Source organism: Anser brachyrhynchus (genome assembly GCF_964034855.1).
Source record: "Anser brachyrhynchus genome assembly, chromosome: 11".
In the NCBI taxonomy this organism is placed as follows: Eukaryota; Metazoa; Chordata; class Aves; order Anseriformes; family Anatidae; genus Anser; species Anser brachyrhynchus.
Genome location: NC_137706.1, coordinates 4,185,471 through 4,213,228, shown reverse-complemented (window position 1 = coordinate 4,213,228; position 27,758 = coordinate 4,185,471). Strand labels below are relative to the sequence as shown.

Sequence of the window (27,758 nt, the reverse complement as noted above, 5' to 3'; positions counted from 1 at the left end):
CACTCTGCACCATTGGCCAACCTACCTGATATCTGCAGTAGCTGAAAAATTCTGCTGATTTAACACTGGCATGAAAATTACTTTGTTTTTCCCTGCAAATATTTCCTTTTAGGCCTAACATACATCAGAAAACGACTTCATTCAGTGTACCAATTTGTGTAATATAGAAGTAACATAGGAACTAACAATCTGGTACATACAGACTTCAGTATACTCCCATCTATGAAATATTGGTATCGTTATTTTCTGTATAAGAAACACTATTTACAAATACTATTTACACACCAGTTTTCCTCATTAAATAAAATAGAATGGCACTTTTCACTTATCTTTAATGTAAACTTCTTGTATTCCACCATCCAATATAAATCTTTCCATCTTGTAGTAATGTAAAAAAAAAAAAGTACTTAACATGTCAATCAGCTTCAATTATATAACCCATGATTTTCACACAGTGCTTGGTATTCCAGATGAATTATAAAACCAATAATTAATACCTTATGTAAGATCACTGCAGATCACTCATCCAACTCCCTGTAGGGACCAGTTTTACTTTCCTGATAGATAATTTATCAAACACAATGAATAATCTCAGCCAGCAGGCATAGAGATAGTGCTGGGTTTCAAAAATAATTAAGGATACTAAAACCTTCCCATTAAGCATGACTGAAGTTTTTCTTAGAATAAAACCCAAAGATCACAAAGTAGAACAGCAAGAGCAAAATTTGTGCTTAGAGAAACATTAATGAATTAAATTTAACTTTTGAACATCTGATTACATATATTATAGACTATAACATGCAAGCAAAAAAAAAATCTGAAACGCTATTTAAAACTATCTAAGCTACAACAACCCAGCCATTGAGCCATTTCCCAGACTGTTATTGTTATGCCTAACAGACTACTCTTTCATTTCTTGTCAATCATAATTACAGTTCCATAATTGAAGTACAGTAAATCACCAAGCAGTAACTTTGAAAGATGGTTCATTGAGGTTAAGCTGTCACTACAATTACTGTATAATTAAAAAAAAAAAGTTAGTTTAAATGTTCTAGTTCTTCCTCAAAGGAAAAAAAAAAAAGAATTTGGTTCAAGCTCGGATGAGTCAAATATCTTCATGATGATGTAAACAAAGAGAAACAACACATTTAAGCGAAGTCAAACAATCTCAAGTAGAAGTCCTAGGCTGCGTACACAAACCAGCGCATATAAATTTCTCTAACTGCTGAAGAAAACAGGACATTTTAAAACAATTTTAAGAATACTTTTTCTCTGAACTCAGTTGTGCATTGTCTATCCAGCATCTTCTACACAAGATCCTATTTTGCTCATAAAGCACACAAAGCTTTGGAAACTTCTTTCAAGTTTCAAGATGAATTTTAGTTCAGTTCTACACTATGCTTACAGCCATAACTAGCACGGTAGCTGCAACTCACTCAACACCACTGAGGTGGGAGAAAAAGGTATAAATTAGCACGAACACTTCTAAGCATAATATTGGGCCTCCAATTTTGGTACAGCGGTCAAGCACAGCTTGCTTTTAGAAATTTTGTCAAATATTTTACACAAATAAAATGAAAGACAGATACAGAAAAGACAAATAATTATCATTGTAAAAATAATACTCAGAATTTCACAACACTCGTTCCCTTACAAAAAAAACAACACATATCTGTTCCTAGCTGCTGTCGTTCAGCTATGATAACTTCACAAAGGACATATATTGAAAAACAGTACCTGATAAGCACTTCAGAAAACTGCTCCTACTCTTCTGCTCACAAAGACTCCCTGCTGATGGTGGAATGGAATTCATTCAGTCCCTTTCCTCCCTTGCTGGTTCGAAACACCCACTCCCTGCTGTTTCCCTTGTGCTGACACACATTTGGCCACCCAGTAAACAAGATTAATCCAATAAACAAAATAAAACAAAAAAATACTAGTAAGTAGTTCAAGGGGCAGGGTCGGACAATGCAACCAAGGAACAGAACGTGACACAAGGAGCTGATGGTAGGAACAGCAGGCTGTAAAGAACTGCAGATAACTGCTAGAAGATTCAAAACTGTGATTTCACCAGCATCACTGGCAAGGCATTCTGGTGCTCTTCAGGGCATTCTCAAGGTTTTGATGATGCCATTCTATCCAAGACAAGCAAGTGGCCCTCTGTACCATAATCTCATGCATTCTCTCTCAACGTATGCAATGAAGCAAAATTAAGCATGTCAAAACACATGTCAAACAGTCAAAAACTTTGAAGAAAGGGTCACAACTTATGCAATGTTTTGATTTTTTGTTGCAGCTAAAGTGTATGAAATAGAACTCATTATCAGCAGCAAAGAATCTCCTAGCCCAAATATACCTATTTATTTTGCTAAAAATATTAGGATTTGAAAGCATCTACTATGGGACATCCGTGATAGGTATTTTTCCCTGTAAAGATTAATTGTAATCGCTTCTTTCACCTTTGTTGCTTTCTCCAGGCTCTGCTGTAGATCAAGCAATTCTTTATCATGTTGCTCTTTAAGTTTATCCATCTCCATGTCATGGCTAGATACTTCTTCTTTTAGTGCTCCTTTTAAAGCAGTAAGCTCTCGCTCTCTCTTTCTCAAAATTTCTTCTTGTTGTTCTTTTGCTATTAATACTTCTTGCAGATCCTGCTTCATTTGCATCAGCTCCTAAAGACCATTAAAATCAAAAATAAACACAATTGTCTCATAGATGACTCTGATGACTGTTCTTTTTGTTTCAGAGAGGGAAGGCAATTAAGAATAAGCTTCCCAGGCCAGCTTCATTTCTTATGACCGATATATTGTTTGCAACTTTATTATAGAAAGCTAAACATCTACTAGAACCCAAGATTATTAGAAGTGCAACACATTGACCCATTATATAAAACATCAGTTATGTATCTGATGCTACAGAACTGTAAAAAGATTGATGCTACACTTCCTATAAATAAAGCAGGAGTAAACCTAAAGGCTACATTTTAACAAATCCCTCAGTCCTACCTTCAGTTGCAAGGAGATAGAAGAGAAAAAAAAAAATCTGTTTCCTACACTGCAATAGAAGTGAACACAATAATTGCTTGCTGACTTTTTGTTGGAAAGATTAAAGAAAGTTGCTTCTGCAAGTTAGAACAGTTGAACACCTGGAGGGGTCGAAGGCAAAACAAGTGCTTCCCAACCAAATCCATGCCTTTACACCCTTTTTCCCACTAGTGTTCTCCCCAGAAGTCATTTCCCCTCATCACATTGCTGGGAAGGAAGTGGGTAGTCAGTGAATCTGCTGTGGATAGCCTTCACTTCTGCTGCACCTGGCTCACCTCAAACTTCCAGCTGACCACCAGATAAGGCACTACCTTAATACTTAAGTTCCTTAACAAATGCCAGAAGAATTGAACACTATGTAGATATGCTGTTGGTAACATACCTTACTGCTTTCTATTTCTGTAATTTTATTTTTAACTCACTAGCCAGATTCTTGACCCTTTATTTCAAATGTAAAAGCCTGATACATTTAGATTTTATCTAGCAATAAGGAAGGTCTCCCAGTGACCCAACAAGCAGTAGTATTCTGTTCTTGAAGAATTCCAAATTTACTTATAAAGTGAAGTGTCAGACTGCAAACTGTGCAATACCTGCCAGCAAATTATGAAAAAGCAGGGGGAAGCGCTTTCTATCAAGTGGTGAGAATTGGGTGACTGGTAAATTTAGGAACCAAAAGAGTAGAGGTAGGAGAGGCTCTCTTGGAAAGTCAAAGTCCCGCTAGCTATCCACAGCATGGGGGAAGCTGGCTCATAGCATATCCGTCTCACGATGATGTATACACCCATGCCCTCACATTTAGCAGTGCATTTTCAATTGGTTTTGATGTTAGTACCCTCAGCCTATATACTCTCGTTTCCCTTCTCTCAGTTCTTCTTGTTGGCAGCTGGATTTAAGAACTTACCCCACCCCTTTTATCCATTGTTTCTGTCTTTTAAACAGGTATTTTTGAAACTGTTCCATACTTTAGTTCAATACATGGCATTTATAACATGCCATGGCACCAAATGCATTTTCCATTTCTCCTGCTGTCATCAAGTTTTGAAATTACAGCCTTGACTAAAAAGAACCAAATAGTTAGAATTTGGGCTTTATTTTTGGATCAGACATGGACTTATTTTAATTTTAAGTAAGTTACATTAAGTAAGTTGTCCTACTTCTACTATTTTATAACTAACCTCAATCAGAATCTCTTTCTCCCCTTCATCAGTATGTTTTGCATTATCCAGTTCATCATGCATCTCAGAGAGCTGGTCTTGAAGATCTCTGATCTCAGTCTGGTGTTGTTCCTGTTCCATCTTCACTTGAAAAAGCCTCATCAGGAAAAATCAAAGAGGATTTTTTCTTTTAATAGCAGAAACACTGATTGGTTCTTCCAAGTACTAAGAAAATACAAGTATCTTTTCCCAAGTTGCCCACAAGAGAATGGGATATATGAGGCAGAACAATGAAATGTCAGAGAGGGAAAAAATGAAAACTCTTTTAAGTAGATATTTAAATAGAAACTTGCATTATATTTTAAAACTGGTACAATATTCTTGATTAAAGCACTCGATTTTTTCTGTATTTTAAAGTTTAAAGCTATATACTATGACTACGAAATATTAAAAGCAACTTGCAATAAGAAGACTATAAATCAGCAATTTTTCTTTTCCTTCAAGATATTCCAAAAATAAGCTATTTTTAAACAGTAGAAACATTTCCTACAATAGCAAATGTCACTGTCTAATTCCATTAATATCTTCTGAAGACACAGGTATGTTTAAACTAAAAAGTTTAAGTAAAGGTATAAATTCCAACTAATAAGTTTTCAAAAATGAACTCACTCCTCTAGGTTCTGCCGGAGTTCCTTCTCGTTTTCTTCCAGCTTCTTTTTTAAGGCATCTCTTTCACATATACTTTCATCAAGTTGGAACTGAAGATCTTTCAGGCTTGCTCGTGTAGCATCTCTCTCCTCTTTTGAATTTTGCTGATTCTATTTTTTGTACACCAAAAGTTAAGCAAGATAATATACTAAGCATAAAGAAATTAAATTATTTTTATTATATGAAAGGAGACATTTCAAGGCTTTGGTATTTTTCTTTTGCAGAAGTACTTATTGTTATGAATATTAAAATCTTGAAACTGTTATTAAAACACACTAACCACAGTTTTCAATTTTTGTAACAAATGTAAAGTTTCCTCATCAGTTTCAAGTATATTGACTTTTGTTGGGACTCAAAATGCAAACTGAAAGAAACCAGTCTGTCCTACCCATGTCTTCAGAGCGTGGCTATACTTAATTACTTTGGATTCAGCACTGAAGTAATGCTTTAATTAATAAACAGCTTCTGAGTAATATATTTTGTCTCCCACTCCATATAGGTCTCCCAGTCAACAGATTAAAATCTCCCTCAGCAGATACCTAAGAAACTTTATGTATGTCTCCCTAGTATTTATATTCACAGCGCAAATTTCTTCTCAAGTACTACTGAGAAGGAAGCGATTTCCTAGAAAGGGTAACCGTTATGAACAATGACACTTCAGAAGTCTTCTGTAAAAGCACAGGTACATCTGGACAAAAGAATATGAAACAAAACAGCTCCAATTATCTGATATACCCAGACACATTTGGCCACTCACAGGGGAACATTAACAGGTTTTTATCTAAAACTTACTGGCTTTCATACATAACATTTTAGAACACATGCACTGCACATTGCAACAAGCACTGCAAAAATATTATGATTACGTAAGCAACAACAGTTTACAAAACACTCCTAATATTTAAATCTCATACAGAAATTCATTGGAAAATTGGACAAAAGATACCCTTTTCTAATACAAAAAAAATCAACTTGTTGATCAGTTGTCACTTACTTAGAAAAGTATATTTGACAAAAACTTTATAACAAAAAAGGGCAGTACCCTGATTTCTAGATCCAGTTTTTTCTGTAATTCTTCCACTTTCCTTTCAAGTTCTGTTTTTTGCTCCACCAATGCTTTTACTTCAGCTGAAGAATCAGAAACCTGCAATTAAATAGAGATACTTATTCCCACAAAGCCAAGATGTTCTTTGACAATTTCCTTTTAAAATCTAAAGTGAAATTACAAGCAACACTAATAAAGTGTGGCATCAACTGCCTGAGCTCATCTTGGACTTTTCATATGGGTCAAACCAAGCTAACATTTTCAAAAGAACCACAATTTGATTTTCATTAAAATTCTTAATAATGGCTCAAGGTAGGTTGCCAATAACACAGAAAACATTACAAACCTAAAAATATTCAGATTAGGCAACACCTAAATTAAATCACCAATAGTTAGGGACAAATTTCACTGAGATACCACCACACAAAACTGACATCAAAGGGATGCATGCTCATGTGTCAAAACAGATTTTCAAATTAATTTTCTGTAACTTCTAAAAATGTGTTTTACATTTTCATTTTGACTAATTATACCCCAGAATGAAATAATCACCAAAAGTAAGCATTTAGTCTTTCTTATGCTATCACTTCAACAACTGGACATTTCTTCCATTTGCTTTAGAACTGAAAAAGCAGTGCACCACGTGGCAGGAAACAAAAACATTTTAAGAAGGTGACTGTCAAATGACATTAATGTAATATGGCTTTTAAACAATATCCTAGCTTACTGGTTTTCTAAATTGCACATTAAAACACTCTCTATTTAGGTATCTATTTACATCATTATGAGAAGATGTTCCAAGATTATTCTTAAAAGCTATATACGTTAGCTTTTTCTTCGATCTAACAACCTTTTGATGTCTGCGAGATTTACTGTTGAGTTTGCATCTCTTTTTTCTTCCAATAAATGAACCCTGAGACAGTCCTCATGGCAGACTCCTTTACATTCTTTTTTAAATTGTTAACAAAAATCTTTCCCATAAGGCACTTCAGTGCATGATTAACATTAAGCTACACCACTGGGAAACTACAAGAATGATCTCACTGAAGTCAGTGAGGGGATTCAAACTTCTAAAGCACTGCTTGAACACTGCATCACTATGAAATAAGCCCAAACATTAAAAAATAAATAAAAATTTACCGGTGTCTTTCCAGCAGCTCTTGACTTTAATGTCTGAATTTTCTCAAAAACCAAGTTGACCTTCCTCTTTGTTGCATCATCATTATCAGCACTTCTAAAACACAGAGAAGTAAGCAATGATGTGATCAAAGGCACTATTTCATTAACATCAAAACAAATTCAAAATAAGCGTCCAAACTACTGAAAATCACAACCATAAAAATCTACTACAAAAATAAGTCAAATTATCTCAACTATGATTTCATTAAATCTTCTGAAGGAAGGTTGTTAACAATTTAAATTTCAAATATTTTCTTTAAAAAGTATCACTGAACTCTTTAATTGCAGCTCTCTTCTACAAGACTATAGCTGTGGAAAGACAGGTATTCAGCATATATATTACTCAACAAACATACAGAAATTAAAAGTAATTACTACTAGGTTTTTCAAATCCTGACTACTGCACCATTAAAACTCTCTTACACAGCTGCCAAAAACTGCTACATCAGTACAGTTGTACCTAAGAAAGTTCAGCAATGCAAAGAAATTTGAGTGCATCATGTGTATTTTAATTCATTTGACCTTCCTTCATCACCTTTCAATAAGTTATCATTAAAAAATATCAAGTAACATAAAGTTCCTGGTGGAGAAGGTATTCTGTGCACAACAAGAGAATTTCTGTAAATTCTTAAAATATAATTATTATTTTTTTCTGTTTTATAAACCACAAGCTTAAACTCCCATCAGGCATGATTTGAATTCTTCATGAACATCCATATCACATAAGTTTAACACCTTAAATATTTAAAAGACAAAACATATTCTGATTCACAGATTTCAAGTACTTTCAATCAAATCTTGAACAATATCTTATGTAAGATACTATATCCTGACTAGCTGGGTATTTTGAGATCCTATAATGCCTTAAAAGACACAGTTGAGATACAAAACTATGAAACAGTCATTCCATTTAGTGATAGCTTTGATTTTACAACTTCAGATTTTAAATAGAATAGAAAATAAATGTTGGGAAAACATAACCTCCCCTCTAGAAGTTAATTATGTTTACTAACCCTTCTTTAAGGTAATTGTAAAGTATCTGTTTAGCAGTCTCTTCATTTGTTTGCTGTGCAATATCTTGCTGGCCTTTTAAGAGATCAGGAGTTGCCTAAAAGGACAAGAAACAATATCAAAAAGTATAATCCTAACAGAGTTGTAAATACAACCTTTCCAGTTGAAATTCTCCATTCTATTCTATTATGAAGAAGTTTATGTACTGCGGACCTCAAGTTCTCTAAGATTCATCGGAGTTTTAGCTTACTGCAAGAAGGAAGCATACACTACACCAAAAGATAGAACATCATTTTGTATAAGGTTCGACAGATTTCGGCATTCTGCTTAAGAATCACCACAACATTATTTACAATAATCCTCCTTGTCCCCACCATCTTCCTTCACCCAGATAAGAATAAGATTGTTTTTCAAAACACATTTTCTATAGCCTCAACTACAGGAATAATTTTTGTATTTACTAATTAGAAATAGTACATGATTGAATTTTGTTCTAATGAACAACAGAAACATATGCATCTAATGATACAGGAATTTTATTATGCTACAATACAAAACATAACTTAAAGAGTAAATTCAAAATTACCTGTGTATTAGGGACGGAAGAAAATGTTTTTACAGAAATCTTCTTGGCTCCTGAATCTGACGGAATTGTGATTCGGTTTGGCAACAACAGAGTAGAAGTTACTGTTTTAACTTCATCTCTCTTATTCTGTCCTGGGAGTGTGGATGACCTAAACATGAAGCTCTCAGTATTAGCTCCATTTTGTTTATGATACTGCAAAGAACTGAAATGACTGTTCTGAGAGTCTTTATCAGGCATTTGCAGTTTTCCAATACTTCGAGCAGAAATTTTCATGTCTTTGGAAGGTGGCTTTTGCTCTCTGGATAACTGCTTGTGGAGGCAAACTTTAGATGGTCTTAGTAAGTGCTCAGCTGACTTACCCAAGCTTTTACTGAATTCACCTAAATTATTTGAATTTATATCAAACCCTAATGGCAAGGCACTGTCAACACTTCTTGATCTTTTACGATCATCTGGATGAATTCTATTCCTTTTTCCTGACCTACCTCTTCTGTGAGGATCAACTTTCTTATCAAACTTCTCAATTAGCTGATCTACTCCTGGAAGGGAACCGGTATCAATATCACGACCAGTTCCAGGTAAAAATGGGATGTATCTTCTGTTTTCATGCCGATTAACGTTGTCTGCATAAATTGCATACTCTTGGTCATCAAGTAAAAATCTGTACAAGGAATTTGCAGAAGTGGGAGTAGCTGATGAGGACGATGATCTTCGTGAGTCATCTAACACTGGCCCAGCTGAATCTTGTCTGCGGTAGGGAAGAACATCTGGTCTAGGTTTTCTAGTTTCCAGATAAGCAATAGGACTAGCACATGGCGATCCTCCTGTAGATGAAAACAATTCTGAAACATGCACTTCACTTTGGCTGATAGTGCTACTGGGACAATCCAACACCTGCTTATTTTGGTCTTCTATGTCTACCGCCCTGTTTAAACGTACCTTTTTGGAATTTGCTGTGGCTGACTCTGCAAGACATGTATTTGTTTTCTGTAGGGACACTACTTTAGATGAGGAAATCCAAGGCTTTGCTTCACTTTTATCTTCTTTTGCAAAAGATGTAGGTTTACTGCACATGGAAGACTGGTAACTATCCAAGCTCAACTTATTCTTCTCAGGATCATAAGGCTGTAAAAGCTCAGGATGTCTTTGAAAGTTCAACAAATTGGAGGATTTTGGCAATCCATCTCTAAAATCTGATATTCCATTTTCCTTTTCATCCAGATTGGTTATCTTGAGGCTTTTAAACATACAGGGTTGAACAAGCTGTGTTCCAGGGAACTGTGTGTTTTCACTGTTTCTGTTCTCCAATTTAAAAGCAGTATTGGATTCTGTGGATGGCTTGCTTGCAGTCTGAGAAATGACCTTCTGATCTTTTCCAGGAGGAGGATTTTCTGACAAACATCCTTCTGTATTGTTTAGTACTATGTAAGGATGTCCGTCAATTCCTTGAACTCTAATACTGACACCATAAGATCCCGTCTTAGAATTCTGTGCATTCCTATTTTTCTGAGTCTCCTCACTTGCAAGTTCAAGAGTAACTTCATAGTCCTGCTGCATGTGCTTAAAACCAGGAAAATACGGCTCCATGATTGTCTGAGGATTGCAGCTGAATAGAAAAAAAGTTACCAAAATCAATTGTTTTAAATACTTTAGATTATTTCATTAATTACTTTAATCAGACATTCAATACAACTCTGAAGACTAACAGTAATGTGCAATAAATCAATCTACAAGCCATACAAGGCCCAAAGCATACACATTGTTAAACAGACAACTGACTGACCAGTTCTGGGCGAAAGATAATGTTATTTTATGAATGTAAATGTTATGAAATAACAACAGTTAAGATTACCTTTGCAGAGTTGGTGCTGGTTGCTTTGGAATCAAATGACTTCACACATAACCAATCCTACTGCAATTTTTTTTTTTTGAGACAAGACAGCTTTTATTTTGGGTATTGCCATTATATGTACTGAAAGATTGTACCCTTCACAAGCCAATGTTGATTTTGTAGCCAAAAGTTAGTATCAGCCATATGAATATGTAAACATAATCCCAGGAAAGCAAAACACAAGCAGGCAGTTTTAGGTTGTGAGTTTTATGTACCTAAAGCACTGCAAGAGAAGTCAATATCCTCATGCCTTAGAGTTCCATTTGTATGTACTTTGTACTTTGCTTTCAACAGTTGTTTTCAGAAGTGGAAAGGTCACTGTTTCCCCTAACTTTGTCACCCCATGGCAACTTTATGTCACTCTATCCCATTTCACAGTAAAAAATATAATTTGCTTCTAAAGACATTTGAAAATAAAAACTTTTTCATCTGTCTCTCGGTCATCCATAACTGTAAATTCTGCTACAAATAATTTAACAGTCTTCTAGCTGTGGGCTTGTTTCAGAGAACAAGCTGATATTTTAAAATAGATACTTTGCTATGCAACAAAAATGGAAAAATAATGCTTGTATTTCCAAGGTTGGTAGTACATTTTTTTCAGGAGCAACAGGAATATGAAGTCCAGGCCACATGTGCCAAAACTGTTTCAGTTCTAGAAAACGATAAAATTAAATGTTACCTGCACTTTTAATACTAAACTCCATTCTTCCTTTCTGTAAGAGTTGCTTTTGTGGGTATTTTTACTTCACTGTCTGTTGTGCATTACGAGTGTTTCAGTAGTTACCAGTAGCAGAGGCAATGCAGACACAGTAAGAGCTGTGTCTTTAGAAGAATGGAACTCCAGACTCTGTCAGACTGATGCAAAACCTGAAAGGAATAAACTTTTGAACTGAGCTGGAGAGTTGAGTAATCACTGAAGCTTGACAAAACCAAAATTACTAAATGACAATGAATAATAATCAAAGGGAAACTGAAACAACAGGATGTCTCATTGAAAAAAGAACAAGCCTCTGCAGCAAGTTTCACTCACCTATGCATCTGAGTGTGAATCATCTCCCTCAGATATTCTAAACAACAGCAGATTTTTTTGTTTTTCCTGAGAGTGAATTAGAAAGTTTGGTTGAATATTAGTAGTATGCTAGTTTCTAACCATTTCTTCTTTCTTCCCCTCAAAAACCTTTTCTTCTCCCAATAAAAACAACTCCAGCTCTTCCTCAACAGCAGGCTCACTTCATCTGAAAGTACGATGAAATATGCTTCTCTAAATATAATGCTACATAATCATTGATTATTTTGATGCAGGAAATAAAAAGCATTCTCACTGTTGAAGTTTTTCTTCGATACAAAAAGATTTAGTGAGCTTGTTATCACAGGGGCTAAGATCACTTAGTAAAGGGAAATAAATTGACACTACAAATTTGATCTCTAAGACTTCTTGGAGTAAGAAGAGAAACATGATGAAGAGAAAAGCAAAGATGAGCCAGCGAAGACTACAAGAAGTGGAAAAATGAAGGAGGAAGAACACAGAAAGGGAACCACAAGTACTAATACATTTCATTATCTTGGGCTTCTGTTCTTTGTATTTTTCCATATTATTTGACCTTCCTTTATGATTACTTGTAACAGCTCACATTAATTACACTGTTTCTGTGTAGAAGCAGAGACAAAATGACAAAGTAAAAATAGCAAGAGCTTATTCTAAACACACAGAAGTCAATGAAGTGATCTCCATTGATTTGGTGGGTTTTTGACCAGAGCACTGAAATCAGCTACTGAGCTGCACTGATGCTAGCTACGAAAACAATGGAGGAAAAAAGAAACAGGACAATACAGATCAGCAACTCAGTGTATACACTATAAAGGAACCAGGCTATGCTGATCTAATAAATGGTAACTGGAGATTGGAAATGAAACCAGGTTCTCCACTCTGTTCTTTAACCTGTTAAGATCTAGCTACATTTATCAATGCCTCAAAATTGTTCTTTGTTTGCTCAAGGCAACAAAAAAAAAAGTATTTTTTAAAGTTCAAAAGTTGTTTTCAAATAAAGTTAGCATTTTGAAGCTTTTATGCTTTCCATTCTTATATAGAAAGTCTCTTTGGGGAGAGACTTTATCAGGGAATATAGTGACACAGGGCAAGGGGTTTCTAAACTAAATGACTAAGTTTAGACTAAATAAGGAAGAAATTCTTCACTCAGAGGGCAGTGAGGCACTGGAACAGGTTACCCAGGGAAGCTGTGGATGCCCCATCCCTCGGGCAAATAGTGGAAACAGTAGTTAGGTTAACAATCTAGTTAAAAGTAACCAGTAGTATTTTTTGTCTCTTAAAGACTACAAAGAAATAAGTGCATTTGTCTTGTTTGTGAGGATTAAAATACTTCATTTTATTACATAAAATGATAAAACCTTTCAGAAAACAAAGTTTTAAAACATTTTTAAATAAAACATTTTTTCATAACTGAAAAACATGTATACAAGAAAATAAGACAGCTGGCCCAGTCATTCAAGTATCTGAAGGCTTTACTTAAGAGTTCCTGTTTTATTAATGTCCAACCAGTGAATGAACTACCTAATATAAAAGATGTTATTTTACAATACGTGAAAACAGTTTTTTTTCCAATATTGTAAACTTTTTTTTTAATTAAAAAAGTCTAGCATGTTTACTAATACACACCCTTTCCAAAGAAAACTTAAAACCTCTAATGATGTTAATTGTGTAATTATAGTCACAGTCATTTTTACGCACACATTACATATTTGGCATCCCAGACTTTGGCAGGCTTACAGCAATAGATTAGGATGAGAGGACTGACGCTGTGACTCCACCACCATCTGTCTACCCCACTCCTCGGATGGACGTCATCATCTCCCAAACAGGAACTCCTGAACCATTTGTGTGCACACCTCAGCCATGAAAATGTGCAGCTTGGCACACTAGGTAAATGCAAATCAGCCTTGTTTTCTGTACTACAAACGAAACAAATTCTGACGTGATAGAGGGGAGTGGCGGGCCACTGGGGGCACTGACAGCTAAAACTGTCTAGTTTTAATCTTCTTTAAGGTTGCCAAAGCTCTCAAATGTTCTGACAGAACAGTCTGTTTACTCTTAAGCTTATAAAAAGAGGTTAGATATTTTAACGGTACATAAGAAGAGATTTTTCCTATTTGTGTGGTTGCTTGTTATTTCATTCCAACTACTTATCGAAAACAAAGTGGTTTTTTATTATTATTGACGGAGACATAAATTTTGAGTCCAGGTTTTCTGCCACACTAATACTTTCGATTTTGTATTATATAATTTTGTTAGTAATTATTTTCAGTATCAAAGGATTTTTAAAAAAGAATACGAAATGAGAGACCTTTTTTCTTTCTGGAAAACAGAATTAATGATTATGCATAAGTTGTTAATTCAGTAGGACGCTGTCATATTATTATTTTACAGAATCAGTTCTTATCTCCTGTATGTCACAACAGCATCTACAAATTAATCAGGAAATATGAAATAACTACTTCAAGAAATTATTTTATTCTGAAAATATTCCACTTGCTAAAACGACAGAGAATATAGTCAAGGACATGCAACCACCAATATCTTTCAGAGATGAAAAGTTGCAGTTCAGAACAATGAAAATATATTTACATCTGCCTGGTAATTTTATGTGCTGCTCACACCAAGTCAAACTATTGAGCAACAAAGTTTTACCTGAAAACTTGCAAACACTCCAGAAAAGAAAGTCTAATTTTCTCCAGTTACATCATATATACTTAGGCAGCTGGATTTATTGATCAACAAGCTCAATAAAGCCATTTGCATCTCAAGCAAGTCCAAAGGAACAGAGAATTAAAGATCCAGGAATCACAGACACAAGCAAAGCAAATCTGCTCCATGCATTATGCTTTACACGTGTCAGAGAGGATTCACTGTATTTCCCAGGTAATTACCTTTATTTCAGATTTCAGCAGAAGAGTCATTTTCAATCAAGTATCTCCATGAAAAGTTCAGAACACATTGCTGTGAAGGATGCTTACTTCATTTCAACATTGCGTTTTAGCAGCTGGCTTAGAACAACACAGGCCACGACACTCTACCCCATAAGAGCTGCTGTTCTGGCATCCCGTTATCTCAGCTGTACAAACCCCATTCTTTTTATGACAAAGCCAACAACCATGCAGCTGCACAGTGACCCAGACCAGCTTTACTGATCTGGAAAGAAAAAAGGCAGTTTTCTATCAGATCAGCAAGTGAGGGAATAATGAGATCACCTATTCTGGCAACAACATGGCCTTGGTGCAGCTCAAGCTTAACGCTTCTGCAAACAAACAAACAAAAAAGTAGCACTCAAAGCTGTTCAGGCCTTTCAGTTTTAATTATTTCTTTTTAAAAGAAGCCTTTGTAAAGACTTTTAAACAATCTTTTTAAATACTGGTCTCCGTTGGTACGAAAGTCCCATATTTTATCATTTCTGAGAAATGGTCTCATTTTTCTTAACAACTTATTTTTGCCAAAAATGGAAACCTTGCTGTTCGGAAAGAGAATTTGTCAGGAGAGGGCCTAACGTCTGAAAATCCAATACTGTGAATGTTCTTCTGTAGCAGTTTGTTCTTCAGTGATACAATACTTTGCAAAGTACCACAGGAGAGGAACACTAAAGATTTAACTGTCAAAAACGTTTTTTATACTGCCTCCAAAAGATGTCCTTTCACAGCTAATGCCACCTATTTTAATGCTAGCTACCAGGAGTTATTTGAGACCAATGTTACAAAATAAAACCCCTGTAATTTGGAACCCCTACTGTTCTCCCTGCCAACATGAAAAGAGTGCTTTTGAGAAACATATTTCTGTGCCAGAGATGGCTGTTTCCTCCAGCAGCTCTGCAGCCTTCCTAACATTACTGCATCACAAAGGCATGGAAATGTGTCCACACTCATCCATTTCAGCTCTTCTCTAGAAAAATCTAGAAGACAAATTTATCCAAAAGTGTGGTTTCCCAATCCTGTTAAATGCCATGCTCTGCATATGAAGCTTGCTCTTCTGTTTCCTGTCTCCTACACCCTCCTTACTAAGCATGCCTGTAGCATATCCGCAACAAAGCGCCTCTCACTTTCTTCTTCCAGCAGGTGAGCCGACTCGCTGCGCTGGATAGACGGGACTCCTGGGACATAACCCAGGGATGCTGACTGGCATGTGAGCGCACACCACTATTGGTCCCACCACCAGATACATTCCCTGCCCTTGTCTAAGAGCCACAGATCCTTCACAGGTACTGTGTTACAATATGTGTGTGCTCCTTTTACATACATCCAGTGAAGAAATATGGAAGAATAAAAGGGATCTCACTTCTCCACTTTTCCCATTGCACTAGGGCTCCTCCCTGGCTCTCTTGATGACAGAAATACACGAACTCCAATATTATAAGCTCAAGGCTCCTAAAACTGAATCAGCTAAAGATTTTTCATTAAAGGAGGATTAGGGCATACCATTATCTTCTTTGTAGAGGAATAAATTTAGCTAAATGCCCTTGCCCTTGAGTTATTTGGCTTTTTACTAATTCTTGCTCTTGGATGAATGAAAAAGAATCTTAAAGCTGTAGAATGACTTTTGAAAAACTTGAACTTACACAGCCCTAACCATAAAAAAAAAAAGAGGGATGTAACAGTTGATGGATGCTTAGTTCATATTTTTCACACATGCACAGCAAAAAGACAGGAAGGAACTGTAAAATATGTACTCCAGCTTTACATAAGACTGAGTTTGCTCTCCAGCTGACAGTTCAGAAAGCACCATCAACATCAGACAAAGACAAAGTGGGTGTTTGGTCAATACAGTGCTATGAAAAAAGGACAGGAAATAACTTGGGGAGAGAAGAGGAAGGAAAACTTGCATACTGTGAAGGTACAGCAAAGGAAGCAGACAGGATAATTCATGGAAAGATCAAAACTGTAATGTTTTTACACTTGGTGGAACACAATCTCATAAACACACATTGCAAGCATGAGGGGAAAACTACATCACTGTCAATGCTACCTATAATTTGAGACTTTCTGCAAGAGGAAAATGGGCCTGGGCTGCAGTCTGTTCCTTTTAGTCTATAAGGAAAATAACTGGTGTAGCTGAGTTTACTTGGTCTCCTGCTTACAGGAGAGTGGAAGGGAGAAAAGCGAAATCTGAAAGTTCTAGATTTGGGACTATAAAACGAGATAGTGAAACACAGTTCTGAGACAAACTGATAATATTCAAAATACTTTGCACACTTGTGACCTTAAAAACAACATCAAAACCTCTCCCTTTGGAAGTAATAATTCCAGCCTCCACACCAGGGTACAAATAGGTTTGTGCCTACAGTCCAGCCAGGAAAACTGAGCCACAGAGAAGTGCGAGGGACAGAAAGAAGTATGCTATCACAGCAATACATTTTAGAGGGGGGTGGGGGGTGGATTTCAACGTTTCTGAATCTATTACTTTCATTTCTGTTCTATGGAAAATATCATTCTCTGTCCAGATTTCAGCCAGCAGCCTAGGGATGCCATGCCAGACTTCCCTACAGGAGGAAAAACTCAAAATAACACTTTTCTTCCACAGCTGTTACTGGAAGCAAGCAGCTGTGGGTAGGCTAGCAAGGACTACAAGTATTACTTTATAAATTTATCCTGGAAAGCAATGTAGTACGTTGGTAAGTCTAAGATCTGCTACCTTAGAGATAGGGATTTCAGTTTCACAATTCTGCCCAAATATTAATTCAGACGCTCAACCAATAAACCAGAATATTAACAGCCACCCCTTCAAGGACCGGAAGAGAGCTGTATTTAAGAAAGATTGTGAACAGAAAAAAAAATGAGTAACAGCCGTTAGAGCAAAGGCTGGGCCTAACACCACTGTTCCTTTGCTTACCACTTGGTTCATACTCCCTCTGGCTGAAAAATGTTGTGTGTGAGGAAGTCTCAATGTCTCAAATGTACAACATATTGTTAGTCCTTTGAAAGTATGTGACAGATCAGCTAAATGCTTGAACTGTGTGACAATTAGCAGGTTTTGTTTATTTATTTTTTTTTCAAAAGGAAAATCTGCTTCAGTGGCTGTGAGTCAACAACCAGATATTTTGGCAGATCCTCAGGTCTCATAAATTGTCAAAGTTTGAATGAAAAAAAGGAAATAGCATATATCCCATCTCTTAATCTGCTATGTATGAATTCAGTTAGTTATAATTTCACAGGATTTATCCCCAAAAGAAATATGGTATGACCTGAAAACCTCACTTGCTGAATAACAAAAATCAAGGCTTTGACTTCTAATAACAATAAATACTAACAGAACTCCAAATTCCTCTATTTTCACTATTATAAACTGTATTACCACTGCAATACAAATTCTGTATCATTAATTAAAAAGCTGTATTTTTCTTTACTGAGATAGTAAGTTTCTAGATTCTCCCAAACCCTAAGCAATCAATCAGAAACTAGAAACACATTAAAACGCTACTAATGCAGAAGACAACCTATATCTGAAATATGGTTTCAAGAAATCAATTCATGTCTGCTGTCTCAGCTTGTCCCAGGTCATGTACAATATGGTATTCAGTAAAATCACTGGAGGAAGATGGAGCATTACACTTGTTTTTTAATAGTTATGTTTGTACAAGCTTTATATAGGCCTAAGTGCATTTATACCACTATAGTGTTTTGTGTCCCACAGAGGCTAACAGAGCTGTACAAACTCTTCTTTGCCAGTAGCAGTGAATCCAATCTACTGGGGTTATCAGCTTGCCAAGTATCCTGACACCACTGCAGTACAATTAACTTTTATAAACTTTAAATTCAGAGAGAAAGCAAACAACAAAACCCTGTGAATACTTATCTCAGAGTTAATTATATACACATGATATGACTACACTCAATTTTTACTTGTTTTTATGACAAACTCGCAAAAGAAAAGGTTAAAAAAATAAAGTCAAAGTTGAACTTTTATATAGTCTCTTCTAGGTTATCAGATTGAGTATCTATAGAAGAATTGACAGAAACAACAGATGAGTAACACAAGGATACTTACAGATTCTAAAAGCAGTTTGTGATTTCAAATACAATAGCTGGTTTGTATCCAAACATCTGATGTGATTAGACTCACTCTACAAGAGATTCTATGTTGTTTCACTACATTTTCCTCCAATTGTCAGTGTTAGAAACTTTGTATTTTGTTCCAAAGGAAATTATCTTATTACATCCCAATGACACCATTATTGTTTAAATAGAAGAGGGTATCCTGTTGATAGCTTGTACAGTCTCAGGCAAAAATCTCAACTCTGTTAAAATGAAAGTGTCTTTTAGAAAGCCTTTCTCAAAAAAATGGAAAGAGAGCAACCTTAATTAAAAAGTTCTGCTAGTGCTTCAAGAACATAAAATTATTTTTAATATTACTTTAAAAAAAGCGTTCTCCTACTCCAAAATTATTCCTTGTCTTTAGATGTCACATATCACAAGATCACCTTCAGTATTTTCACACAAAAAATGTAATAATGTTCACTGTACAAATCACAGTTACAGCAATACAACTGATCTACGACAAATGCAACCAGCATAACCTTGATTTCAAGAGCATAGCTTATTTCTAAATAAAATTAAGGAGGCACAATACTAGTAAAACTGCATGCAGAGACCAAGATGCACTAACTAACCTATATGAAGACATACACAAAAAGGTTCGTCTCTAAGAAGATATTCATAAGCATTTAAGTACAAAAACTACATATAAAGTAGACTTTAGGAGTCAGATTTACCCAGCCAACATAGGGCCGCAGCTTCATGTGTATTCAAGCCGGTTATGGCTCCCATATTTCTATTGTTAAGTTTTGTCTTAACTACATTGTACTCTTTAAACACTTGGCTTCATACCCATCTAGCTTCTTTCAACTAACTCAACCATGCATTTTAGAATTTAAATACACAGTCAGAACTGTGGGCGCTGAGCCCAGCCACCACAAGACAACAAGATGATATCATCACGCTTGGTCACAGAGGCATAGGCAGGGACTAGGGAGCTCCACGGCGAGCTGGACTGCTCCGCCAGGACCACATCACTTCGGAGGCTTACAGAGTCTACACGGCCAGAGCTGCCCAGTGCGGACCGTGCTCCTACACTGAGCTCAAGCTTAACCAGCTCCCACAAGCCTCCGCTCTTCTCGCCCTCCCACTGGAGGATGTGAAGCTAGGGGGGAATGAGAGGTAGGCCTGCTTCTTTATGAGGGTTAAAGTGGTAGCATTACATACCAATTGTTCTTGTAAATAAAGGCTGCTGCTGTTGCACCAATTAGGGGAGCAAATAACAGACATTTGTTCCACCAGTCTAAACAGATAATGGTCTGCAAAGGACTGTATGAAGGCAAACCCCAACCCATTCACAGCTTCTAAAGGCCTAACAAAATATTCTGAGCTTGATTCACATAACCTCTATATCAAAGCTCAAATTTTACCCACTTTTATGTTATGCTTTCTGTTGAAACAGATCACAAATCAGTACCCACTTCTGAGAGATTTTATATGAATAAAACACATTTTCCCCTCTCACTGAACTTCAACAGCTCTTAGAGGTAGCCTTCAATAGAATTGCTTATACACTATCTGCAAGTGTCTGTGACATTTTACTTATGCACACGTGCACACCCACAAAAATGGCATGTGCACGCACATACATATGAAAGCATAACCAAAGCCAGCCTAGCCAACCAGTCCCCTGTCCGTAGTATATTCATAGTTTCCAGAGTGGCATTTTAGCTACATCAAAATGGTGTAAGTAATTTACATATAACTGAAGAGTTATTAAGCTCTGCAGATGCCTGGAGTCAAACTCTTGTTATGCTCAGACTGCTGAGAGGCATGCGGCTATCTGAATGGTAACGCTCCTGGCGTGCCGGCCCCTCACAGCACGGAGACCCTCAAAGAAGGGGCAGTGGCAGTAATAAATGAGACATCTTCCAGTCTTACCAGTCTTGCTGGTGGTTTGAGTTGTTTTTCGTTGTTGTGCCTTTTTTCTTTCTTTTTTTTTTTTTTTTTTAAAGTGGAAGTGCTTTCTAAAATATTTTTCCAATCACCTCTATTCCTCATTGCTCTATGATTTTAACAAAATAAAGTGGAACTTGAGAAAATTATTATAGAACTTTCGTTTTAGATCTGTTACTGACAATGGGGTTACTGAATCTTGGAAATAAAAAAGATGGATTAATTTCATTTAAAAAGCATAGTTCATCTTGGCGAAAAATTTAGTAAAAGGCATACAAAGAAAAACTACACTAGGTACTTAAAATGGTTGGCTGTGGATTTTGTCATTCATTCTGTTTCACATAAACCAGAAGGATTTAAGGCTACACTTGGATAAACTCCTTCAAGGAGGCTGCCAGCTCTGTTGGCAGAGATGGTTCAAGGTCACAGCAAACACACTGAGCTCTAATCCCAAACAGTAGTGACTCCATGACTACCACTTCACTAGATCGACAACACATATATTCCTAACGTGTTAATTTTTCAGGCTTAAACATTAAATTGTCATACTTAGATATACTGAAAAATGTTACCATTTAGATTTAACTAACTCTGAGAACCGAGGTCAAAGCAGTTTCTGAAAGGTGTTAATGTTTCCAGATAAACACGCCTGAAACAATCACTCCATGAATACAAAAAGTACTTTCCCTCAAGCAATTTAAAGCACAAACTACCAACACAGCATTCAAGACATGCAAAAACCACCCGTGAAATGCCAAACCTAAGCTGAGAATGCATCAAGACCACCATATTCCCCAGTACACAGTTTGTTAGAAATTCCAGTACCTTCACCCCATCCTGGCCATTCAAGACACAGTTGATCATTAAGCCTGCTTTATCTGAACACCAAGACAGTATGCAGCTCTGTAATTTCTGCTGCTGTTCAGCATAGACATAGTGCAGAGGTGGGAAAAAATGTCCCCACAACTTTAGTGTTCATTGTCATTTTTCAGAAACCTGCTAGCATCAGTGATCTTGACCAGACTGCTAATACACCCCCTTCTATTAAGACACGTAGACCTGTCTTACTACCCTAGGCTGAACATCATTTGACATAATCAGGTTTGCATGCGTGACAACAAAACACACAATTTCAGCTTTCAACATAGTAAAAATGACAGATAATAACATCATCAAAATCACTACGACTATGTCTTTAAAAAAGCAGAAGTGGTAAAACACCAGGGTGCAGAATGAAACTATGGTGGACTACTTTTGGTTAATTTCTAACATCAGCAGAATTATTAGGCCCCCAAATCCTTAAGGCAGCTATTTTTAAATTAATAGCCTGCCCACTGTAGTCCAGGCTTAATAAATTCATTGCAACAAAGCTCTGCAAGTATGTTCACCTCACATTGCTCCATAACAATTTAAAAATTCAAGTTTGAGGTCACACCATTTCACCTACACATTTCAGGTGACATTGCACACTCTAGACAAACCAGTTTCACCAATACTGCCAGAAAGATCAACTTCCTATTACACAATACAAAAGAAACAAAATATTGTCACAAATTCTTTGTTTCTGCTTTGGCATCCTTTTACTGAGGTAAAATTCCCCGCACAGGAATTTTACCTCAGTACCTCACTCCACCACTGCATCACAAAACATTTTTACCATAAATTAAATTCCACACCCACTATGTATACCCCATCAGAGGAAACCTAAGTGCATTCTCAGACATTTTACCAGTGACAGTGAGAATCTAAATAATGCAATTAACAGAAATCATACTAAGTTGGTCTGCTTGAAGGCAATTCAGGCAGCCTAAAACAGCCTGTTTGAGATATCACCACAAATTCTGTAAGCACATAGATTAGCAATGATTACCCCGACTTTTTCATTACTTTCATAATATAATGGACATTAGCAAAAAAATAATCCTTTCCAGTGTGCATTTGCTCTGAAGTGGGCTTAGAAACAGTTGTCAACTGCAACTTAAGGTGTATGTAAATGAACTACATATTTTTTTTAATCAATGATTAATACATTTGAAAAACACCTCTATACGTCAAAAATGTACATGCAAATACCAGATGATTATAAGAAATCTCAATATTAACCTGAAAAAATCTTCTAATAATGATTATCTTCTATTACGTGAAAGATAATCCATCTTACTATCTTACATCAATTTTAAATCAGAAGTGGAAGTATTGTTTTCTAATATTACTGAGTTTTCTGTTTAAAACTTGTGAACAGCTACACAGATAATATTATACTCTGCTGAAGATCATAGATGCAAGTATAGCTGACTATTTCTAAGGCAAATAATAATATGCAATAAAAAGTATTTTAATTGCTACTCATAACATGACACACTTTTTTAATCCCTTGGTATAACATTCTGCTTACCACACTACCAATGGTACACCCAAATACCACATGCAAGTTTTCTTTCCATTTCTAATCTTTTCACAAGAAAAACCTGAGTTCTAACTTACATTCCAGTAAAAGAAAAAAAAAAGGCAAAAACATTTGTATTAGCTACATTGTATACCCTTATATTACTCAACAGTAATCACACCTAGTTTAGTACACAGTGTGCATAAGAGTATTTATTCTGAGTGAGAGAAAAAAAAGAGAATTTAAGAAAATAATGGCATTTCTAGACAAAATAATTGCTAGCAAAACAAGTTTTCATAAAGCACCTTAAAAAAAAGTAATCAGTGCTTTGTTTTTGCCATTTTCATAAAACTTTTATCGAAGTTTTAAAGGTCTGTTAAAACCAGCTTTATAAGGTGAACCTTAACGGTGAGATGTGACACCATTTGTTGTCACAAAAAGCATCAGACACTGAATCCCCCAAATTCACGAGTATCTTCCGTACAGATACCACAAATCACTACATCCTAGGGGGCTTCTGATTCATCTACAGGATTCACCTTGTATGAATGCATGCAAGCAGATGTTCAGATAAATAAAACCACTTTCCAGGAGAGGTTTCCACTATTTCTACCTTGATAATTATTCCAACTGTAATGCAGGGATTTTTTTTTAAAATATTTTGCCCCAAAAAAAAAAAAATCGAGAACTCGACACTCAAGCAAGCTTACATGCAAAAGTGAAAAACAGAAGAAAGATAAAAGCTGTACAACTATTCTTTTATCAACTGGAGATGCTAATCCAAATTCACCACAAAAGTTTTATCGCAGTACTGATCTCCCCATAAAGTTGTCATCGCATGGGAGGGACATAAGTTGTATCAGATGTGAAGTTAATTGGGAAGAAGAATGAGATGGCTGAACCGCCACTCGCAGCCTTTCCCACGGAGCCGAACACACACGGCGTGGACACACCCTTTCCCAAAAATACGCTCGTTCGGGGCGTAAAAGGGAGCCGAAGAAGTGCGAGTGACCCCGGCTCAGGAATGCCAGGAATCCCCCGAGGAATGCGGGCGGCCCCCGGCCCCCAGCTCCCCTCAGCGCCCCCTCAGCCCACCTGAGGGCAAGGCTCCCGCTGAGGCGCCCCGCGCCCTCCCCGCCGGCCCTCGGGGAGAGCCGCGCCGCTCTTCCCTCACGCCCGGACAGGGCTCGGCGCCCTCGGCCTCCGGAGCGCTGGTGGTGAACGGGGCGCGGCGGAGGAGCCCCGCTTTTCGTCCCCGCCACGCGGTGCCGGCCCCGTGAGAAGATCCGCGGTGCCGCCGCCCCCCCTACCCCGGCTCCCCGAGCCGCCGCCTCTCCTCACCCGTCCCGAAGCGCTGCCCTCCGATCGGGATCCCCAGCAACTTTGCGCCGGGCTCGCCGCCGGAGCCGAGCGCCAACCGCCCGCCTCCTCCCGCGGGGGAGGGGGCCGGGGCCGGGGCCGGGGCCGTGCCGGGCCGGGCCGTGCCGTGCCGAGCCCTGCGGGGGCGCTCCCTCAGGTGAGAGAGGGGCGGCCTCGGGCGCGCGCGGCCGTTTCCCGCCCACGGGCGGCTGCTGGGCTCCGTGAGGGGAGTGCGGGCCTGCCTCAGGCCGGAGCCGCCCGAAGCATACCTATAAACCGCAAACAGCGGAAAACAACACAAAAACAAACAAACAAAACCACGCGCAACAGCTCCTACTTTGTTCAGGCTGCGGGAAACGGTGCCAGGACGAAAAGGGGCGGCTAGAATAATCCTCTGCAGCTGCAGCCCAGCGCCGGGCCCAGGTACCGCCTGCTGGGGGCCACCCGGCGGCCGGGGCTGTTCTCCCCCGTCAGCGGGAGGAGCTGAGGCGGCTCCGGGCAGGGCCGGGCCGGGCGGGTGGAGGTGAGAGGGAAGGGCGGAGGGGCCGGGCCGCTGGCTGGAGCGGGCAGGGAGAGCACAGGCACCGCCACCTTTGGGCACGCCGAGGCTGCCTTCTTTTGGGTCATTTTCACGATATCTTCGGTTAGACTGGAAATAGCCCAACAAGGTATGTGCAGGTTTCCAGAACATTCTACACATGGAGTGAGAACCGAAGCGCTGCCTTGCTGCAGTGTGTCCCCCTTCACCCGTATGTGAAGGAAGGCTCAGTACTAAGGACCCGAGTTTGTAAGTGTCTTCAAAAAAACTAACAAGAAAACCTTGAGTGACCATAAGCAACTCACAAGTTTGGCCTCAGTTAATATTTTACACTATCAGAAATTTGTTCTCAAGATTTGAACCACCTACACCAAGCAGCATTGCCAGAAAAAAAAAAAAAAAGGATATAGCAAATGTACAGGGAAAGAAAAATAAAATAGGTCTGTGTCAAGAATAGACAGAGAAATACAGGGCAGTGAACGCAAAAAAGAAAAATTCAGTATTTAAGTCATGAAAACCACTTACAGACTTGTTCTGCTGGAGGAGCATGGATAGGCACATGTCTTTCCAATGCAGCTGTACAGGAGATCACTGCTCCTCACATTTATGCCACAGCTGCTCTGCTGTTACATATATGTGGAAAAAAAAAGCCTAGTTAGTAAATGCCTTCAATGCAAACTTTAAGGAATCGTATGGATTTGTGGTAGAGAATGCCCCTATCTTAGTTAAGATGTGTGAAGAGAAGAGGTTCAACAAGAAAAGTGACTACTCCCAATACAACATTAATAAAAGCATTTCTGGGGCACCCAATCCAGTTTTAGGTTCTGTGCTGGAAAAAAAAAATGCTAAAGTTCACACAAATCTACAACACATTAAAAATAAGTGCACTTTGAGAAGGTAAAGAAACACGTTCTTTAGTATTCTAAGTCTGTATTTGTACCTGCAAGAACAGCAAAATGAGATAAAGCAAAATAAGTTGATAAAGAAGTAGCAATATGACAGCAGTAGCTTGTGATAAAATACTATACTGATGGTTAATCAGTAGACAGAACTATGAACTGTGGTAATTGGAAAAATTCTAAACAATTTTCTAAAGAACCAACTAATGACATGTTTGCAGACATTTAAATGTTTTCCTTTGCTAAGAGGATGGAAGTATTAGGGTGACAGGGTCTATATAGACTGCTGTCGTGGAAAAATGCATCTATACATAATGTGCTAAATTAATTCTCCTTCAAAATGTTTGTTAAAAGGAAAGCCATAGTTGTACTATTTCAGATTTTTTTTGCTTTTGATGTATTAAGTTGATCTGACAGAAAATGCATATGAGCCAGAACAGCCAGAACTTTTGTTGCCGCCTTGCTTTTTTTAATGTATTTTGGCACTTGCTTTTCATATATATTTTTTCACATAACCAGAGCCCATGACTAATTCTGGAGCTATTTAAGTAAAAGATTGATATAGTTTGCTTAGCTCCTTTCACTGCTGTTTTCAAAATGTACACAAGGTTTACCCTCCAACCCTCCTCTAATTGGTAAAACTGAGAATCAAAGAATGGGAAAGAAACAAAAGTAATTAAACCGTTTTCCTCAGAGTTACATGAACTACGTGGCAGATGTCAGTCAGCTGAGCTCACAGATACACGTCTGTATTTTATTACAATTAAAGTGTGAAGAAATGGGCTGACAGTTTGTTCAGTCTCTTACTGTAGTTTTGTAATGTGTGACGGAACTGTATAGGCAAGAAAATGCTTCAGTAAAGAGGTGCATACACCTATAATTTTCAGGTTATTGTTAGATGTTAATTAAAACAGGTGCTAATCAGTGTTATACAATAATACATTTCCATTGCACTTAGAAGCAAACCAGAAAACAGCATAAAATATTATTTTCTAGCTAAGACAACCAAGTTATGATGACTAGTAGCCATTATTATGGAGTCTATAATAATTTTTTTTTCATAATACCTTACGTATCAGCTAGCAGCTCAGGCAATGCAGTTGGTACGTGGAATGCTCAGTATTAAAGTGCATAGGAAATTATCCTTCTGTTCTGCATTTCTGAGTTTCATGGAAGTTGTTTCATATTATATATTTTGTATTTTAAAAAGTCAAAGATGGGACCAGCACAACTGCTAAAACTCCCATTTAGACTGTGAGCATCCCAGACTGAAAAAGAGAGCTTTCACTGGATTTTAACTCAAAATTCTATCCTAAACTTTATATGCCCCTGCGGAAAGTTTAATCTGAACTTTTAAATGTCCATGAAGACACTAGTTTCAGTCAAACGTTTTGCCAAGCAGTTACTTACAGATCTTTGGCATACTCCAAATATGAGTTATAGGACCACTTGGTGTAGTAATGCTGCAAAAGCATTATGACTTTGTTCAGTAAGAGCTATAGTCCAGCTGGAATACTGCAAAAACACAGGGTTTTCTGGTGAGGTAAGAATTTTTTGAAGGAATGCATACAAATACAGTAATAAGGTAAAATTGCACTGAAGGTGGAGTTAGGTCATATACAGAATACCATCTCAGTGCAGGCTACCATTTCCTTTCCCACCCTCAGCCACTTACTTTTCCTCTCCTTTAAATAAAGGCTATGGTCCTTGTTTACAAAAATGGCTCAACACTATGATTAATGTCTCTCAGTCCAGGCAGCGTATTATCAAGCAGTTGTGAAATACAATACAAAATGGAGTATGCAGCTAAAGCAAAAACAAACAGTAATGCTCTAGCAGCTTGTGCTGTAGATTAATTCCAGCTGCCAGCTACTCCAGCACACCTCAGGTATTGTATAGCACTCACTAAATTCAGCTCTGCTCTCTACAGTCAGACTGTACTGTAAGTTTGGTTTTATAGGGCCATGCTTG

The 27,758-nt window shown here is 37.5% G+C and overlaps 1 protein-coding gene and 1 long non-coding RNA gene across 19 annotated transcripts in view; one reads left to right on the top strand and one right to left on the bottom strand.

Annotated features, from left to right (window-relative positions):
- CGNL1 (cingulin like 1) overlaps positions 1–27,758 on the bottom strand; it is a 67,625-nt gene that overhangs the window by 29,802 nt on the left and 10,065 nt on the right. For 4 of the 14 annotated variants that reach the window (XR_013938179.1, XM_080551768.1, XM_080551769.1 and 1 more), the window contains exons 2-8: positions 8,728–10,333; positions 8,144–8,238; positions 7,092–7,185; positions 5,949–6,050; positions 4,868–5,016; positions 4,220–4,355; positions 2,460–2,672 (exon numbers count right to left, since the gene is read on the bottom strand). Coding sequence is in view for 13 of the 14 variants with exons in the window: in XM_080551768.1 (XP_080407894.1) it covers positions 2,460–2,672; positions 4,220–4,355; positions 4,868–5,016; positions 5,949–6,050; positions 7,092–7,185; positions 8,144–8,238; positions 8,728–10,333 (2,395 nt within the window). In the remaining variant the exon portion in view is untranslated. Of the gene's footprint in view, positions 1–2,459; positions 2,673–4,219; positions 4,356–4,867; positions 5,017–5,948; positions 6,051–7,091; positions 7,186–8,143; positions 8,239–8,727; positions 10,334–11,297; positions 11,486–11,648; positions 11,854–24,332; positions 24,473–24,687; positions 24,828–25,413; positions 25,512–27,758 lie in introns of those variants that run through there. The other 10 variants (XM_080551771.1, XM_080551775.1, XM_080551774.1 and 7 more) reach the window with 10 other exon arrangements.
- LOC308176259 overlaps positions 24,359–27,758 on the top strand; it is a 39,737-nt gene continuing 36,337 nt past the window's right edge. For 4 of the 5 annotated variants that reach the window (XR_013938185.1, XR_013938186.1, XR_013938187.1 and 1 more), the window contains exon 1: positions 24,636–24,773. This is a non-coding gene — a long non-coding RNA (uncharacterized lncRNA). Of the gene's footprint in view, positions 24,508–24,635; positions 24,774–27,758 lie in introns of those variants that run through there. The other variant, XR_013938184.1, reaches the window with a different exon arrangement.